This window comes from Chrysochloris asiatica, unplaced genomic scaffold (assembly GCF_000296735.1).
Source record: "Chrysochloris asiatica unplaced genomic scaffold, ChrAsi1.0 scaffold00536, whole genome shotgun sequence".
NCBI classification, from domain to species: Eukaryota; Metazoa; Chordata; class Mammalia; order Afrosoricida; family Chrysochloridae; genus Chrysochloris; species Chrysochloris asiatica.
Genome location: NW_006409054.1, coordinates 336,438 through 354,889, shown reverse-complemented (window position 1 = coordinate 354,889; position 18,452 = coordinate 336,438). Strand labels below are relative to the sequence as shown.

The 18,452-nt window shown below is 42.3% G+C and overlaps 1 protein-coding gene across 1 annotated transcript in view; it reads right to left on the bottom strand.

The window, feature by feature from the left end:
- The window catches only part of LOC102836829 (butyrophilin subfamily 1 member A1-like), a 46,930-nt gene that overhangs the window by 4,015 nt on the left and 24,463 nt on the right, over positions 1-18,452 (bottom strand). Inside the window, exons 3-8 of the mRNA XM_006877620.1 lie at positions 12,037-12,413; positions 6,094-6,375; positions 5,776-5,979; positions 5,457-5,477; positions 5,339-5,365; positions 2,551-2,604 (exon numbers count right to left, since the gene is read on the bottom strand). Of these exons, the coding sequence (XP_006877682.1) occupies positions 2,551-2,604; positions 5,339-5,365; positions 5,457-5,477; positions 5,776-5,979; positions 6,094-6,375; positions 12,037-12,413 (965 nt within the window). The remainder of the gene's footprint in view (positions 1-2,550; positions 2,605-5,338; positions 5,366-5,456; positions 5,478-5,775; positions 5,980-6,093; positions 6,376-12,036; positions 12,414-18,452) is intronic.

Sequence of the window (18,452 nt, the reverse complement as noted above, 5' to 3'; positions counted from 1 at the left end):
ATCATCTGCATATCAGAGGTTGTTAATGAGTCTTCCTCCAATCCTGATTCCATGTTTTTCTTCATAGAACCCAGCTTCTTGGATTATTTGCTCAGCATACAGGTTAAATAAGTATGGTGAAAGAATACAACCTATATAGGGTTTCCAAGGAGTGGCTGGTGAGCTTTAACTGCCAACCTTGCAGTTCAAACAACCTTGCAGTCCAGCACATTAACCCACATCACCACACTAGGACTCCAAAGTAAAAATAAGAAAAAAACAAATGTAGATTACCCAGGTGAGGGAAACTGTCGATATGATGCCATGATGAATCCCAAAGTTCTACCTCAACATAGTGACCTGTTATAAGGCACAGAGTACAAAGGAATCTATAACCACAACAGGACTGACTGACAGCATCACAGATGCACACCTGACCTACAGAAGCAGGGAAGGAATGGCTGTAAATAGGAAAGCTTACAGGCTGTGTCTGAGACACCCAGGGTATGAGGTCAGAACTAGATGACCCTGAAATTATTAAAGCCCTTGATGGGGATTTCCTGCTCTTCTTTCAATGCCTGAAGAACAAAGCCTAAAAATGAGTTTTCAAATATATTGCTTTTTATTTTGGCAGTTTGACAGTCAGAGTTCATGAGGAACTCAAGAAAAATTGGCATCTGAATACTTAAACCTGGGTATAAGCTTTGTCTGGCTGGAGTCATCCACAGGCAAAAAGCCTTCAGATTCTAAGCTATGAAATATAATTTTATAAAAAAAATAGATGTCAGACATTTGTCCAGCTGAGTCTAGTGTGATGGGGTGTTAGTCCTTACAAAACAAAAGGATATGCAAGTTGTACATTAAAATATTTGAGATTTCAATTTAGCCAGAAAGGGGACCTAAAGGATAAGTACTGGACTGCCAAACACCAGGTTGGCAATTCAAACCCACCACAGCTCCTCAGAAATCCTGAGTCAGAACTGACTCCATGGCACTTAAAAACAACAAAGTGAAAGAAGATCATCTCATTATTTCTTATTATTTGTAGTGACCCTCAAAGTTTGCAAATAAATCACTGGGGGAAACAGCAAGACTCTCTAAATGGGTTCCTCATACATTTGGTTCCCAGATCTCCTTGCTCCCCTGGATCACCCTTCTCTGTCTCTTAAGACCCATATCCCTGACAGTGAGCAGAAACACCCTGAAGCAGAGAAATGGAATGTTACATAGGCATAAAACACACACAATACTTACAGGTCCACTAGATAGCCTGTACCATACCCCAGTTCCCTCCCCTAATACAGGGTTAACATGATCTCAAAATCAGGGACAAACTCAATTAATAGTTTACTTTTTTAAATGGCTAAAAATAAATGTAATCCTTACTGAAATCTTTCAAAGAGGTGTCAAGGTGTTGATTACATTTTGTGTACCCAAGTGACCTGCAAACAATCTGTCTACTCTCCAAATTGAACCACGAAAACTTGGGCCTCTTTTTGGTCATTGTGATCTATCTAACGCCTCCACAAAGTGTCTCTCCCACAGAAGCGTTTCAGAGCTTCTCCACCTATTCTTTTCTTCCCTGGTTTTCTTCCCATCTTTCCCTTGTAAATAATTCTAATTTCCCAAGGTTTTCTCTATTACAATATTTACTCATTAACCATAAAGAGCTCTGGTAGCATGGTGGTTATGAATAGGGCTGCAAACCTGAAGGTCAGTGGTTCGAAACTACCAGCCACTCCGCGGGAGAAAGATGAGGCTTTCTACTCCCGTAAAGATTTACACCCTCGGAAACCCTGTCCAGGGTCGCTATGGGTTGGAACCAACTCGATGGCACTTAACAACAACAACAACCCATAATGAGCCCAATCTTGGACTCTGAGTTCATGAGGTAAATACAGAATTCTCCTAAGAGGGGAGATCATGGCTGTGAGCAATTATATACTACATATTTGCTTCTGTTACACATATGCATATACTGAATTTTTTTATATTTTCATGCCAAACCAGGAGTCCATCTATAAAGGCTTAGGGGTATTTGAACCCCAGATTCAGAACACTGCTCTAAAGCAACTATTTCTTCAGCAACCAGCAGGCAGTCAGAACATGAGGAACAGAAGATCAATATCTGCAGACCAGGAAGAAATAAAAAACCAGAACCAGAAAGACAGGATCCTCATGTCAGAGAGTTCCAGAACCAAGGACTGCTGAAATAAAATCTGACTCCTAAACTGGCTGGTGTCATTTCTGAACTCTGAAGTACTGATCTACACAGTCATTACCTGACTCTGATCCTTCCTGACAACTGAGCTCTCCATTGTCACTGAGAGCAAAACCAGCTGTTTCAGAGGGTACCGCTAACCGCAATAGTGGCCTACAGTTAAAAAAAAAAAAAAAAAGATCCAGATAAGACAAGTCACTGCAGTTTTAGGTTACAAAAGTGACAAGAAGTGCAGGGATGCCAGTCTTATCCTGGCATGGGGACCACTGATAGAGGAGGGGACAGGCTAAAGACAGAGAAGTTCCTGGAGATGTGGGAAATAAGGCCACAAAAAGTTAAGAGTCACTTACCTGCATACAGCTGGGCCTTTCTCCAGGCTGAAAGGGAACACACTGCTAGTGAGACTACAGTCATAATCACCATGAATCCCCTGACCACCTGCCACCCCTCTGTTCTAAAGGTGTGACTATGCAGAGCGAGACAGATGTTGGAAAAGAGATGATGAACTGTCAAATGCAAAGCTAGACTGGGATGGTAAGAGATTTCCATGAACACAGGTCAGGAATCCAGAATTACATTTCAAGTTCAAGTAGCCTTACTGTTGTTGTGAGACTTTGGGCAAGTCAATTGCCTGTTTTCTTCTTCAATAATCTCAAATACTCCTACCCTGCCTGTATTCCACTAATATCAAAAGTACATGTGAAGTCAGTGACATAGCCACAGAGGACTAGAGTGGAGAGTGAAGCATCCAGCTGATAAGAAGAGAGGGCATAGCCCAAGGACACACACACTTGCAGATAATATCCACTGGACCTGGCTTCAATGACTGGATGATCAGAGCTCAACTAGAAGAAAGAGGAAAAAAGGAGTAATCTGGTACAATTTGATGAACTTGACCTACACCTATAGATGCAGTGCTGAGCAAATAATACGAGAAGCTGGGTTCTATGAAGAAAAACGTGGCATCAGGATTGGAGGAAGACTCATTAACAACCTGCGATATGCAGATGATACAACCTTGATCGCTGAAAGTGAAGAGGACTTGAAACATTTACTTATGAAGATCAAAGAGCACAGCCTTCGATATGGATTACATCTCAATGTCAAGAAAACAAAAATCCTCACCACTGGACCAATAAACAACATTCTTATCAACGGAGAAAAGATTGAAGTTGTCAAGGACTTCATTCTTCTTGGATCAACTATCAACACTCGCGGAAGTAGCAGTCAAGAGATCAGACGACGTATTGCACTGAGCAAATCTGCTGCACAGGAACTTTTTAAAGTATTGAAGAGCAGAGATGTCAGCTTGAGGACTAAGGTGTGCCTGACCCAGGCCATTGTGTTTTCAATAGCCTCATATGGTTGCGAAAGCTGGACAGTGAATAAGGAAGATCGTAGAAGAATTGATGCCTTTGAGTTGTGGTGTTGGAGGAGAATACTGAAAGTGCCATGGACTGCCAAAAGAACCAATAGATCTGTTTTGGAAGAAGTGAAGCCAGAGTGCTCCTTAGAGGCCAGGATGGCTAAGCTTTGTCTCTCCTACTTTGGACATATTGTCCGGAGGAAACAATCATTGGAGAAGGATGTCATGCTGGATAGGGTGGAGGGTCAGAGAAAAAGAGGAAGACCTCCAACGAGATGGATCAGCCAGGTGGCATCATTGATGGACTCAAGTGTGGCAGCAGTAGTGAGATTGGCCTAGGATCGGACATTGTTTCGTTCTGCTGTGCATGGGGTCGCTATGAGTTGGTTCTGACTCGATGGCACCTGACAACAACAACATAGATGCAGTAGCTCAAAAGAGGGAACAGATCTTTACAGCAAGGATCATTCCCATGCCCTCAATACACAGAGTAGAAATGGATGGGAAACTTGGACATTGGCTATCCAAAATGAGGGGCTACAAAGGCAAAAAGTGACTGGCTTACAAGCTTTCAAGAGGGAGCCTAGATCCAGAGGGCGCAGAAAAAGGCAGTATCTCCACTGAGTAGTATCCAATCTGTCTGGGTGGGGCTAGTGAAAGGAGATGGGGATAGGTCCCTTGTGGTACAATGGTGAATATTTGTTATCAGGACTGATTGCAAGGGTTGGAAATGTGAAGGTGGACATTTTATAACAAAAGAAGGGGGTGATTGACTATGCAGTCCAGGAACGGAGGTTGCTGGAACCATCGAGAGAGAAGAGCAGAGTGCAAGACCCTACCCAGAGAAGCAGTGACACCACAGATAGAGGTAGAGACAATGATGTGGAGAGATGGAGTGGCTGGGGAATCTAAACCCAGAGAGGGAGAGGATTGTGTGCTGGTGATGATGCCGGGGGGTTGGGGGTGTGTGTGTGTGCAGGCATATTAACTATCACGTAATTCACAATAAAACTTTTTTTTTTTTTTTAAAGTACATGTGAAGTTATTTTGCCAATATAAATTGTTACAGAATCATAAGAGAGCAGTAAAATATTTAGTCACTTTCTGGGAAATATATATCTGGAAAATAATGAGGAGGAGGAATGAAAATAGACTAAACCATATGACCAGTTCCAGGTAAAATTAGCCAGCCCATCTAAAATAGATCTATATTTTCCCAAAGATAATATTCTTGGGTGCTCTCAGCTCATGTCACGACATTTCTCTGCTTATGCATCCCAGTCCTCTCCCCATCACTTTTCCATCAGCACCTTCAGGAACTGGGCGAACTCACACTAACAGAGAGGAGGATTCTTGTTGCTAAGTGCCATTGGGACGTCACATGGGGAGGGCAGTAAGTCATAGCCCTAAACATAATGACCCCATTTCTTTATAGAGCTCCTTTCATGAAATCCCTGAACATCTGCCTTTTTAGCTTCCAGGTGCAGACTGAGAGCCAGCAGCACTGAAGGCTCAACACTAACAATATGGGACACAGGCCAGTGCTGGAATGAGAAGACCCAGGATGCATGACAGATTTCAGATTTCAATATTGGGTGGGAACAGAGCTCCTGATACAGGAGAGTTCCAGGGGCAGAATTCTGCTTCCCACCACCTTCCACCTCTGCCCCAGGGAGCACAGTCCTTATATCTATGCCTGACAGGCACAGGGAGAGGGCATACTTGGACCCAGGTGGGATGGGAGACCTAGGGGCATTTGGAGAGTTACTCACCAGTGTGATAAATCGCCTTCCTCCAGTCTGAAAGGTGACATAAAGGAAATAAGGTGAAATACAAACTATAAAGTCTTCCCAAACGGGACACTGAGAGTTCAGGAGGGAAATAACTTACCCAGCTCTCTCTGGAATTCATCTGAAAGAGGAAGCGGGGGGGAAAAGCATGAACTCTAAACATAAGAAAAGAAAAGACTGTCCTGCAGAACCCACACATAAAGACTCCCTCTATGTACTGCAGAAACTTCTCCTTCCAGACCCATTCAAGCCCTCATGGCCCATAGTGCACCTCTCCGGATCTCCTGAGATTCCTGTTCTCAGCAGGGGCCCTGGGTCTCCCTGGAAAGCACTGCTACCAGCTCTATTCCTGCCTTCAACTTTTCCTCACAACACCAGCTCTGCCCTTCCCAGTCTAACACAGACCCTCTCTCTCTTACCTGCCTCCTTCATGGCCAACTTCCATTCCTTCTCCTCCTCCTCCTTAGTCTGCTCAAGAATCTTCCAATCCTTCTGCACGAGCACCTTTGCTGAATGTTCTTTCTTGAGAAAATAGCCAAGCCCTAAGCTGAGGATCATCAGTATGGTCAGACTCACCACAAAAACTGGCATCCAAGGTGAAAAAGCCTGAGGGAAAAAGGGCTCTGCAGCCCAGCCAGAGACACAGTCAGGGCACACTGCAGGCCAGCCCAGCCCAGCAAAATAAGAGATCCTGTTCTCCTCCCTCCAGCCCTGCAGGGAGCAGAAACAGTGCTGACCTGGGATGAAAATCATCTTCACCTTCTCCTGACCCAGGACGGGGTTAAAGATGGAGCAGGTCACGTTCCTTACAGAGCTGTCTCTCACCACCAGCGTGGCCTCCACACTGAACAGCCCCTCAGCATCTTGAGCATGGGCCTCAGAGACAGCCTGGAATTTTTTCCTACTCGGGTCTTTCCACTGAACCTGAGGCTTCGGATACCACCCAGAGGCTGTGCACACCATGCGGATTCCATCTTCCTCTGGTCCCTCAATGTGCACTTGAGGGTCAGATCCCACACCTGCAGGAAGGAAGCTATGGAGTCAGAGTGGCCACCTTGTACCAGGTGCAGGCCTCGGATGCTGGAAGTGTGACTCATAGGGAAACTTTACTCTTTAATTTTGAGGTTCTCTGGGAAGGTTCGAGTTCTGCTGTGGCACTGCATGATAAACACTGGACTGCAAACTCTAAGATCAGAAGTTCAAACTCACCAGCTGCTCCTAGGAGACTGTATATACAGGGTTTCTATGTGTCAGAACAGACTCAAGAGCAATTAACAACATGGGAAGATCACACCCTAGTGATGATAGGGCTATGGTTGAGAGTCCTGATGTGACACTGTTGGTTAAGGTGCTGGGCTCCAAAGTTGGTTTCAATCAGAAAGTTGGCTATGAGTAGAAACTGACTCAAGGGCACTTAATAACAACATGGAAGATCGCCCCCTAGTGACAGTAAAGCACAGGTTTCATCAAATGGAACCTGGAAAAGAGCATAAGGACTCTTTACAGAGCTCTGAAGCTGCATATTAAGAGGTTCTGGTGGCATACTGGGTTAAGTGCTGGGTTGCTAAATGCTAGCTCAGCAATTCAAAAGATGTTTTAAAATATTTTCATCCTAGAAAATCTCATGGAGCAATTCTACTCTGTCCTATATGTCAAACTCAATTCAACTCAACAGGGTGACAACTCTTTCTAACCACAAAAATGGAGAGACAAGCACACAGGAGAAAACATTTTTTAAAAGCAGAAGGAAAATGGGACAGAGATCAATAGTGATGCATGCTCAACCTTGGAACAACAGGGCTCTGTTGTTCTAGGCATAATTTGAAGAGGGGAAATAATACTAAGATGCTTGACTATCTTATGAATATTGGTTTCCCTTGCCTACTATTGTAAAATAGACACTTGAGTGGGATAGAAAGGAATATCAGGAAAAAATGATTACAGAAAGCTTGTAAGCCCGTCTTCAGCCTATAACTGATAGGAATACCTAAAAGTGGTTCTAGAACTTGCCCAGTGAAATAGGCTCTTATGAAGCCTTTGCACTGTATAGGACCTCAAGTGGAAACCTGAGCCCCATCCATAACCTTCGGAGGTGGGACAGTCCACTAAAAAGGACAAGCAGACCATCCTGGAACTGCAAAAGCAACAGAAGATATAGCTTCAAAGAAAGATGATCAGGAAAACCCAAAACAAAAATGTCAGTATGACTGGCTACTACAAGAATAAGCAAGTTTTTCACCAGGAAGCCATCAAGGCAAGCAATCGAGTCCCTTCAGGACAAACTCCCCTCTGAGATTTAAAATCAAAGGGAACACCTGAGCAGGCATGTAAACTTGCTGGCGACCACATTGGTCTACTGGTGAGGAAAAGAGGGGGAAAAGGCAGCAATGAAGAAATGGTCTGAGTTCAACCATGGTCCGTAGACTTTGACTGACCTGGTGATGAGAGAGAGAAGAGGAAGGGCTTGTTGGTCCAAAGTGTGGTGAGACCTGGGGACACCTGACCCATGGACAAAGACATAGCCACAGAAGGCTAGAGCTAAAAGTGAAGCATCCAGCTGATATGAAGTCAGGGGAGATGCATGTATAAGTACACCCAAACTTGCAGATAGTGCCCATTTGACCTAGTCTCGATGGCTTGATAATCAGAAGATTTTTTAAAAATTTATAAAGTAAATAAGTGTAAATTGCTACAATTTGATGAACTTGACCTATACTCATGGAGGTAGTAACTCTAAATGCCAACAGAGAATGAAGGAGTCTTCACATCAAGCTTCAATGCTATCCCCTCTGTACACAGGGTAGATAGGGATGGGCAACTTTGATACTGGCTACCTAAAATGAGGGGATGATAAATGCACAAAGTGACTGGCTTACAAGGTTTTCAAGAGGAAGTTTAAGAGTGTGTAGGGGAAGAAAGAGTCCCCACTGAATAGTTTTCATCTTGTCTTAATGGGTCTGGTTAAAAGAGATAGGATAAGATTCTTATGATTCAATAGTAATAGTTATCATAATTATTGCCACAGTCACAATGATAAAGTTAGAAGTTTTGTAACAAAAATGGGGAAGTAGTTAATCTTACAATCCAGAAACAAAGGACCTTAGGATCATCAAAGGAGAGGAGCACAAGCAGAATGCAAGACCTTATCCAGAAAAGCAGTGACACCAGAGATGGAGGCAGAGGTGGGGACATGGAGAGAGGGAGCAGCTGAGGACTCTAGATTCATGGGATGAAAGGAACTGCAAACTGGTGGTCAGAAGACAGACTTGCAGAATGTGCCCTTTGGTGGTGTAAATTATTGTATATACCTGAGTGTTTAAAAAAAAAAAGTCTACAATAGAATAGAGAGAAATACTGTTTTCTGATGGTACATGGAGGGGATTATAATCATTGTAATGAAACAAGGTGTATGATTTGTTTAATGTAAAACTGATCATCTGTCCTGTAAATTCAATTAGCAATAAAAACTTAAAAAAAGAAAGAAAGAAAATTGATGTTTCTTTTCTTGACATGCAGCCCAGGAAACATAAATGAATGGACAAAACTCAGACCAGACCAGAAAAATAATATAGCATTATTACAAAAACATTTCAAGGGCAGAAAATAAACTAGGCCCTAAGATGTTGTGAAACAAAATTTTTTGATAAATTTATGCTAGTAAATAAGAAATATTTGAAATTAGGAAATTGTGGGCTTTGTTCCTTCAATTTGTTTCAATTACTCACAAATTCTTCTTTATCCAAACTGATCTTACTCTCATTTTCCTGTCACATCTCACAAAGTGAGAGGAACTCTCCCTCACTCATGGATAATTAAGCCTCTGAGCTCTGGAACTGACAGGCCACTGTCTCTTCTTCTAGGGCTTGGTCCCATCACTTATCACCTCCCTTCCCTATCCTCCTCTTTGCTCACTCTCACCTCTTTCTTCCCACCCCATCCTTATTGTTAATCTCTTCCTCTCATCTGCTTCTTCTTCTAAATGCATACACATGTTCAAATTTTTACAGTCTTCTTCTCCCCCTCTTAGAACAGTAAACTTCATAATCCAAGAACACCTCTATGTTTTCATCTCTCACATACATCTCAGTCCCCAGAAGTCTGACTTTTCCTACTGTTCACTTGAGTCTACTCTTGGAGCTAACAACAATCTCCTTCTTAGAATCTCAGCCCTCACACTGCTGCCCATCTTCCTCATCTTTGTTGCATGTGACCTTGCTGACATCATCTTGAAACCAGCTCCATCTTGGCTTGGTGACCATTCCCTTTTGCTTGGTATGTTACTCTTCAGACCACCCTGCTAAGCCTCTTTCCTGGACTTCTCTCCCTCCCCCTACACATTAAAACAGGAGAAGTACAAGGGTTTGGTCCTTGAATTTCTGTTCTCACATCACACTTCTCTTTGTTCCCACTGCTTCTCTTTGTAAATCACTCCCAAAATTATGTCAAGTAAGCAACACTGTCTCCCAAATTTCCCTCCTTTATATCCTCATCCCCAAAGGTTACTTTATGAGGATTTCTGACATGCACTTCAAACTCAAAATTACATAACAGAATTCATAATTTTGCCATGGTGTGGTACACTAGACTGCACTAGACTTTAATGCACTAGACTGCAAAGTCGGTTTGAACTGCAAGGTCTGCAGTACAAGCTCGCTAACCAATCCCAGGAAACCCTATACAGGGTCACTATGGGTTGGAACCAACTTAATAGCTCTTACCCACAACAATAAATGGTAGATTGAATACAAATTTAGCCCTGGTTTTCATCCTTCTTTATAGCCAACTCGCCCTTTGCTGTATCACTTTGTATGCTTTCCCATTATGACTCTTCGATAGGCCATGGGACTTGATTTTGCCAGTGAGAAATGAGCAAATGTAACACAAGAAAAGGTTTGTAATGTGCCATTGGACCCTCTGCTATTTCCATGGGAGGGACATTCACAGGCCAGCCTGCTGGAGGATGAGACTCATGGACCACCAGCTTGTTACCCTAGCCTTCCCAGATGAACCACCCTTAATCAGCCATTTGACTCCTATCATAGGAAAACCCAGCCAAGGTGCACATGGTTACCTCTTAAAATGTATGAAGGAGCGCAGCTGAAATTAGCTAAACCTGGCCCAAGTTAGTTGAATGCTAAAATGCTCAAGTTAAATACATGTTTGCTGATATATAGTACTGCAATTTTGGAACTGATTGTTACATAACATTATTACAGTGATAGGTAATTAATACATCATTATCAATGTTCCCACCACTAAACTGCAAACATCTAAGCCAAAATCCAGAGAATTTCTGTGATCCCCAATTCCACCTCCAAACTCCAGTGTCCCCAAATCTACTCACTCAGTTAAGTCTACTTTCTAAATCTCTCTGCTGCCTGACCCCTCATATCCCACAGTCATCCTCTCAGCCTCATAACTACACTCCATGCCTCCAGGTGTTCTCCCTACCAGAGTGAACATTCCCAGCTCTGCTCTGCTTAACATTTCCTCAGGTCTGCATCCAAACTCTATAACACAGAACATAGTTGTCATTGTTGCTACTGTTAAGTGACATTACGTAGATTCAGACTCACAGAAACCCTGTACAGTGTTTCCAAGGAACAGCTGCTGAGTTGGAACTACCAACTTTGTGGTCCAGTTGGACTCCATAGAACAGGACATCATAGAACACAGAGCCTGCTCTAATTCAGCATCTACCTTCCTCCCCAAAGCCTCCTATCAAACTCCCCCTGCCCCAGTTCCCCCAACTTATCCCCTCAGAGCCCACCTACACTAAGCACCAAGAGCTAACTGGTTCATTGTTATTAAGCATACTGTGCTCTGTGTGCCCTAAAACCTTTTCAAGTTCAGTTGCCTCAATGTGAGGGTGCTTTGGAATCTTGCCTAATGAACTCAAGTGACACTTCAGTATCTGTGTCCCTCTGCAATCTGCACCAGGAACACAGTTTTGTCCAGTACTGACATCTCATTCACTCCCACCAGTCACAAGGCCTCACTGTGGGCCTAGAACACAACAGCCACACTCCCACCTCAGAGTTTTCACTAGCTCTTCCTTCAGCTTGGAATTCTTCTCATCCCTCACATATTCATTTCGCTAAATCACTACTTACTTCAAGCCTTTGCTCAGACACCACATTCTTAGTAAGGCCCAGCCCAGTCCCCCCCCTTCCTCAGTCCTCACCCCCATATTCTGATCCCATATCCCCCTGTTCTACTTTCCCTTTTGTCCTCAGAACTGTTTACCTTCTAATATCATCTATCACCTATTTATTTATTGTGATTTCTCTGTCTCTGTATCTAGAATATAAACTCTACACAAAAAGCATCTCTTTTGGTTCACTGATATGTCCCAGGCACCTACAACAGGCTTTGGCACACATTGTTGTTGTTAAGTGTCATAGAGTTAGTTCCGACTCATAGCAACACTGTATAGGGGGTCTGAGGAGTGGTTGGTGAGTTTGACCTACTGCTAACTTTGCTATTTAAACAACCTTGCAGTCCAGTACATTATCCCACAGCACTGCACAGATTAGAATCTCTCTATCATTTACAGTGAATAAAATAATGAATGAAACTCCTTCTGCATCTATTAAATGAGGGACTGAATTAAATTATCCTTAAAGATGTTCTGAACTCCAACCCTCCAGGATTCTGCAATATATAGACAAATCACAAACCTGCCACCTTCACCTCCAAAATGGCCTCTTCATAGAAATCTCCGTTCTTGAAGAAGCAGATGTATGACCCATCATCAGAAACCCGAACCTTGTTGATGAGTACAGCCGCCTTCCCCTGAGTGAGGAAGTCTCTCACCAGAGAGGTCCGCCCTTTGTACTGTGGCATCTGCTCCTCCTTCTGCTCCTGCTGGTTCTCATAGATGAACACCGCTTCTGGGAAGATGGACCGGGACCACCGCAGCTCCATGTTCTCCGCATTCATGGCAGGGAACAGGGAGCAGGGCAGTGTGATGGCTCCACCCAGCACTGCAACAATGGGGTCCTTGGGACCAATCACCTGGAACTTCTCTGTGGATACAGACAAGGGAATGAGAAAGCTGGAGAGATGCAAGGTGATGGGAGAGAATACACAGTCAACTTGGGAGGACCCCTGGCTTCTAAAGAAATAATCTGTGAGAACTCTGAGTGGGGTGAGATGTTCTGATCACAGCATCATGGCCCAGAAATGATGCCATGTGCCTGGGAGTAATCTACCTGAGCTCCTGGTCACAGGCCCTCCATGAAGACCCTGTAAATCCATGGTACTCAAGTTTAAATGTGGGTTTAAACCTTTCAGACAGCAGTTGAACATTTTAACCACTGTACCACCACAACTTGTTCAGAATCAACCAGTAAAATAAATCTCTGGAACCCACTCCCAAAGTTTCTGATACAGTAGGTCAACGAGAGGCAAAAAAAATGTGTATTCCCAGGGTTTTAGTAGGCCAATCGTAGAATTCCAGCTTCTTTTGAATACAAAGCCACTTTTGGTTCATTGTTTATGGGGTCACTATTAGTGAAAGTCAATCTATGGCAGTTAACAGTGAGAACAAGGAATTACAGAGATTATGATATGCTGGTCCGGGGACCACACTTTGAGAACCACAGCCCCAGCCTGGCCCCATCTCATCTCCAGACAGAACTGAAAACTGACTTGAGGCCACTAGAGATCTAGGTCTGAACTCTGATCATTTATTAAAACCCAGGAAATTTCCTGCCCTCACTCCTAACTTTCATTTGTTGTACCCATATCTATCTCTTACACTGAACTATGTGCACTTAAAACTCAGAGTCAAATGTGATGTCTGCCTTCACTCTCCAGGCTCCCGAGAACATCATTCATTCCTTGTTAAAGAAAAAGGAACTTATCATCCATATCCTTCTGAAGAGGACAAGCAGTAGGATGACTACTCTGCAGACCACGTCTCTCTAGATTCCCAAGTGTCAACTTCCCTACTCCTAGGCCCTTGCCTAGCCATTGTTTCCCATCTGGAGGACCACAGCAACTGGTCTCCCCTGTTTGCCCTCATCCCACCTATTTCCTACAAGGCAGTCAAAGTGATCCTTTTAATGTGTAAGCCAAACCTGTCAGGGTCCCACTTAGCTCAAAGCCCTGGAATAGCTCCCCATTTCCCTCCAGTGACCCACATGCCCTATAGGGATGGTCCCCAGGACAATTCTAACCTTGATTCCAGCTTCCCTACCCTTCACTCTCTCTGCTCCAACCAATACTCACTTCTTTGATCTCACTAGGCACTTGTCAGCCTTGCACTGGCTGCAAAGCAGGGACTTTCTCCAGAGATCCTCACACTCACTTCCCTTCTCCCCCCAACTCTTAGTTGACCACCCTATAGAACACTGCAGCCTGCACACACTCCACTTCCCCTCTACCCACCAACACTTTCTAGGTGTATTACGTTTAATATTCACTGACTCTCGTTAGAATGTTAATTAGTTAGTTAAGTGCTACTGACTTGGTTCCGCAATGGGTTTGAACAACAGTTAGCAGTCCAGTCTAACACCAGAAATCCTGCTAGAATGTTGTTATTTTCTTAAATGCCATTCAGTTGGTTCTGACTCCTAATGACCCTATGTTCAACAGAGCGAAACACTGCCTGGTCCTGCCACATCCTCACAACTGCTGCCAGGCTTGAGTCCATTGTTGTTGCCACTTGCCAATCCATCTCAGAGTTGGGAGTCCCCCTATCCTTTGCTGTCCCTCACACTTTAGTAAGCCTGATGTCCTTCTCCAAGGACTGGTCCCTCCTGATAATATTTTGAAAATATGAGAAACAAAGTCTAGCCATCCTGGCTTCCAGGAAGCATTCTGGTTACATCTCTTTCAAAACAGATTGGTTTGTTCTTTTGGCAGTTCATGGTACTTTTAATATGCTCCTCCAACACTAACACAAATGTATCAGTTCTTCTATGGCCTTCTTTATTCACTGGCCAACTCTCCCATGCATATGAGGATATTGAAAATACCATGGCTTGCATCAGGCATACCTCAACTGACAATTTTGCTCTTCAACATTTTAAAGAGATTTTGTGCAGCAGATTTGCCTAATGGAGTACATCATTTGATTTCTTGACTGCTGCCTTGATGATGGATCAAGTAAAATGAAGTCTTTGACAACTTCAATCTTCTCTCAGTTCATCATGGTGTTATTTATTGCTCCAGTGGTGAGGATTTTTGGTTTCTTTACACTGAGGTGCAGCCCATACTGAAAGTTCTGGTCTTTGATCTTCATCAGTAAATATTTTAATTCCTCTTCAATTTCAGCAAGCAAGGTTGTATCATAAGCTTATCACAGAGTGTTAAAGAGTCTGCCTCAAATTCGAATGCCACATTCTTCTTCATATAATCGAGCATCTCAGATTATTTGTTTAACATACAGATTGAATAAGTATCCTAGCACACACATTTCCTTATTTTGAACCATCCAGTGCCCCCTTGTTCATAGCCTCTTGGGCTATGTACAGGTTCCTCATGAGTACCACCATTAAATGCTCCACAATACTCATTCTCCACAGTGTTGTCCATAGCTTGTCATGACCCACACAGTCAAAGGCCTTGGTGTAGTCAATAAAGCACTGGTAAACATCTTTCTGGTATTCTCTGTTTTCAACAAATACCCATCTGATATAAGCAACAACATCGCTCATGCCACACTCTCTTCTGAATCCATATTGAGCCTTTGGCAGTTCCCTGTGAACATACTCTAACAGCCATTTTAAAAATTCTCTTTAGCAAAATTTTGCTTCTGTGTGATATTAATGACATTGTCTGATAATTCCCAAAATCTAGTTGGTCACCTCTAATTTGTATGGGCACAAGTATGGATCTCTTCCAATCACTTGGTAGACAGCTGTCTTCCAAAGTCCTTGGCATAGATAAGTCCCCTACTGCATCAGTTTGTTGAAAGATTTTAAGTTGTATTCCATCAATTCCCAGATCCTTGTTCTTTGCCAACACCTTCAGTGCACTTTGAGCTTCCTTCTTCAGTACCATTGATCCTTGTTATATGCTCTCTTTTGACATGGTTGAATATTGACAATTTCTTTTTGGTAGAGTGACTGTAATTCTTCCATTTTCTTTTGATGCTTTATGCATCATTCATTATTTTGCCCCAAAAATTCTTCAGTATTTCAAGCTGAGGCTTTAATTTTTCCTCAGTTCTTTCAGCTTGAGAAATGCTGTGCTTGCTCTTCCCTTTTGATTTTCTAACTCTATATCTCTGCACATTTCATTATAATATTTGACTTTGTCTCCTCAAGCTTACCTTTGAAATGTTCTGTTCAGCTCTTTTAACTCTTCATTTCTTCCATTTGCTTTAGCATCTTTATGCTGGAGAACAAGTTTCAGAGTCTCTTCCGATACCCAATTTGGTCTTTTTCTTTTCTCTCGTCTTCCTAATGACATTTGGTTTTTTCCGCTATGATATTTAGATGTCATCCAACAACTCATTCGTTTTTGGTTATTAGTGTCTAATGCACCAAATCTGTTCTTGAGATGATCTTTAAATTCAGGTGGGACATATTCAAGGTTATATTGGGCTCTCATGGACTTGTTTAAATTTTCTTCACCTTCAGCCTGAATTTGTATATGAGCAGTTGATGGTCTGTTCCACAATCTGCCCCTGGCTTTGTTTTGGCTGGTGATATGGAGCTTTATGACCATGTATTTCCACAGATGTAGGCAGTTTGATTTCTGTGAGCTCCATCTGGTAAAGTCCATGTGTATTATCATCTTTCATGTTGTTTAAAAAAGGTATTTGTAATGAAGAAGTCATTGGTCCTGAAAAAATTCTATCATGTGATCTGCATCATCATTTCTATTAGTAAGGCCATGTTTTCCAACTATTAATCCTTCTCAGTTTCCACTTAAAACCAAATGGCCACCACTTCTCTGACAGTTTGTTGTACTGTGGTGGCTTGTGAGTTTCTGTGATTCTGAAAACTATGTCACTAGTATTTTAAATATCAGCAGGGTCACCTATGGTTGACAGGTTTCAGATGAGCTTCCAGATAAAGACAGACTAGGAAGAAAGAGTGATGAACTACTTCCAAATATTTAGTCCCTGAAAACCTTATGAATAGCAGAGAAACACTGTCAGATATAGTGCCAGGAAGTGAGCCCCTCAGGTTGGAAGGCACTCAAAATGTGACTGGGGAAGAGCTGCCTCCTCAAAGTAGAATTGACCATGATAACACAAATAGAGTAAAGCCTGTGGGAGAAAAGCCCATGGAACCTTCATTTGCTGATAGGGCACAACTCAAAATGAAGAGACAGATGTAAACATCCATTGAAAATTGGAACATGGAATGTACAAAGTATAAATCTGGGAAAATTTGAAGTTGTCAAAAATGAAATGGAATGCATAAACATCGATATCTTAGGCATTAGTGAGCTGAAATGGGCTGGTATTGGCCATTTTGAATCTGACAACCACATGGTTTACTATGCCGGGAATGACAAATTGAAGAGGAATGGTGTTGCATTAATCATCAAAAAGAACATAGACACATCAGTCATGAGATACAATGCTGTCTGTGATAGAATAATATACATGCACCTACCCTGTACAGGGTCACTATGGGTCGGAACCGACTCGACGGCACTTAACAACAACAACAACAACAGGGAAATCCAGTTAATAACACTATTATTCAAATTTACTCACCAACCACTAAAGCCAGTGAGGATGAAATAGAAGAATTCCACCAACTTCTTCAATCTGAAATTGATCAAACATGCAATCAGGATGTACTGATCATTACTGGTGATTGGAATGTAAAGTTTGGGAGCATAGAGGATCAGTAGTTGGAAAATATGGCCTTGGTGATAGAAATGATGCTAGAGAATGCATAATAGAATTCTGCAAAACCAATGGTTTGTTTATTTCAAATACCTTCTTTAGACAGCATAACAGATGACATGGACATACACATGGACCTCACCAGATGGAATACATAGAAATCAAATTGACTACAATCTGCAGAAAGAGGTGATGGAAAAGTTCCATCTCATCTGTCAAAACAAGGCCAGGGGCAAATTCAAAGCAAATTCAAACTGAAGCTGAATAACATGAAAATAAGTCCACAAGAGCCAAAATATGACCCTGAATATATCCCACCTGAATTTAGAGATCATCTGAAAAACAGATTTGATACATTAAACACTGAAGACTAAAGACCAGAAGACTTGTGGGATGACATCAAGAACAGCACACATGAAGAAAGCAAAAAGTGATTGAGAAGACAATAAAGAAGGAAAAGGTCAAAATGGATGTCAGAAGAGACACTGAAACTTGCTCTCCATAGTAGAGATGCTAAAGCAAATGGAAGAAATGAGGAGGTCCAAGAGCTGAACAGTAAATTTCAAAGATCAGTTTGAGAAGATAAAGCCAAATATACAACAAAATTTGCAAAGATCTGGAATCAGAAAACCAAAAAGGAAGAACACACTAAGCATTTCTCAAGCTGGGGGAACTGAAGAAAAAATTGAAGCCTCAACTTTTGTTATTGAAAGATTCTCTGGGAAAATGATTGAATAATACAGAAAGCATCAAGAGAAGATGGAAGGAATTCACAGAGTCACTATACCAAAAGGAAATGGTTAATGTTCTACCATTTCAAGAGGTAGCATACGATCAAGAGCGAATGATACTGAAGGAGGAAGTCTAAGGTGCATTGAAGGAATTGACAAAGAACAAGGCACCAGGAGTTGATGAAAAAAATTTTGAAATCTTTCAAGAGAGTGAGGCAACACAGGAGGCACTCACTCATCTATGCCAAGAAATTTGGAAGACAATTATCTGGCTGACTGATTGGAAGAGATTCATATTTGTGCCCATTTCAAAGAGAGTGACCCAACAGGATGTGGAAATCATCAGACAATCTCTTTGATATCCCATGCAAGTAAACTTTTGCAAAGGTAATACAGAATGGCTACAAGCATACATTGACAGAGAACTTCCAGAGGCTCAAGCCAGATTCAGAAGAGACTGTGGAACAAGGGATATCATTGCTGATGTCCGATAGATCTTGGCTGAAAGCAGAGAATATCAGAAAGATGTTTACCTGTGCTTTATTGA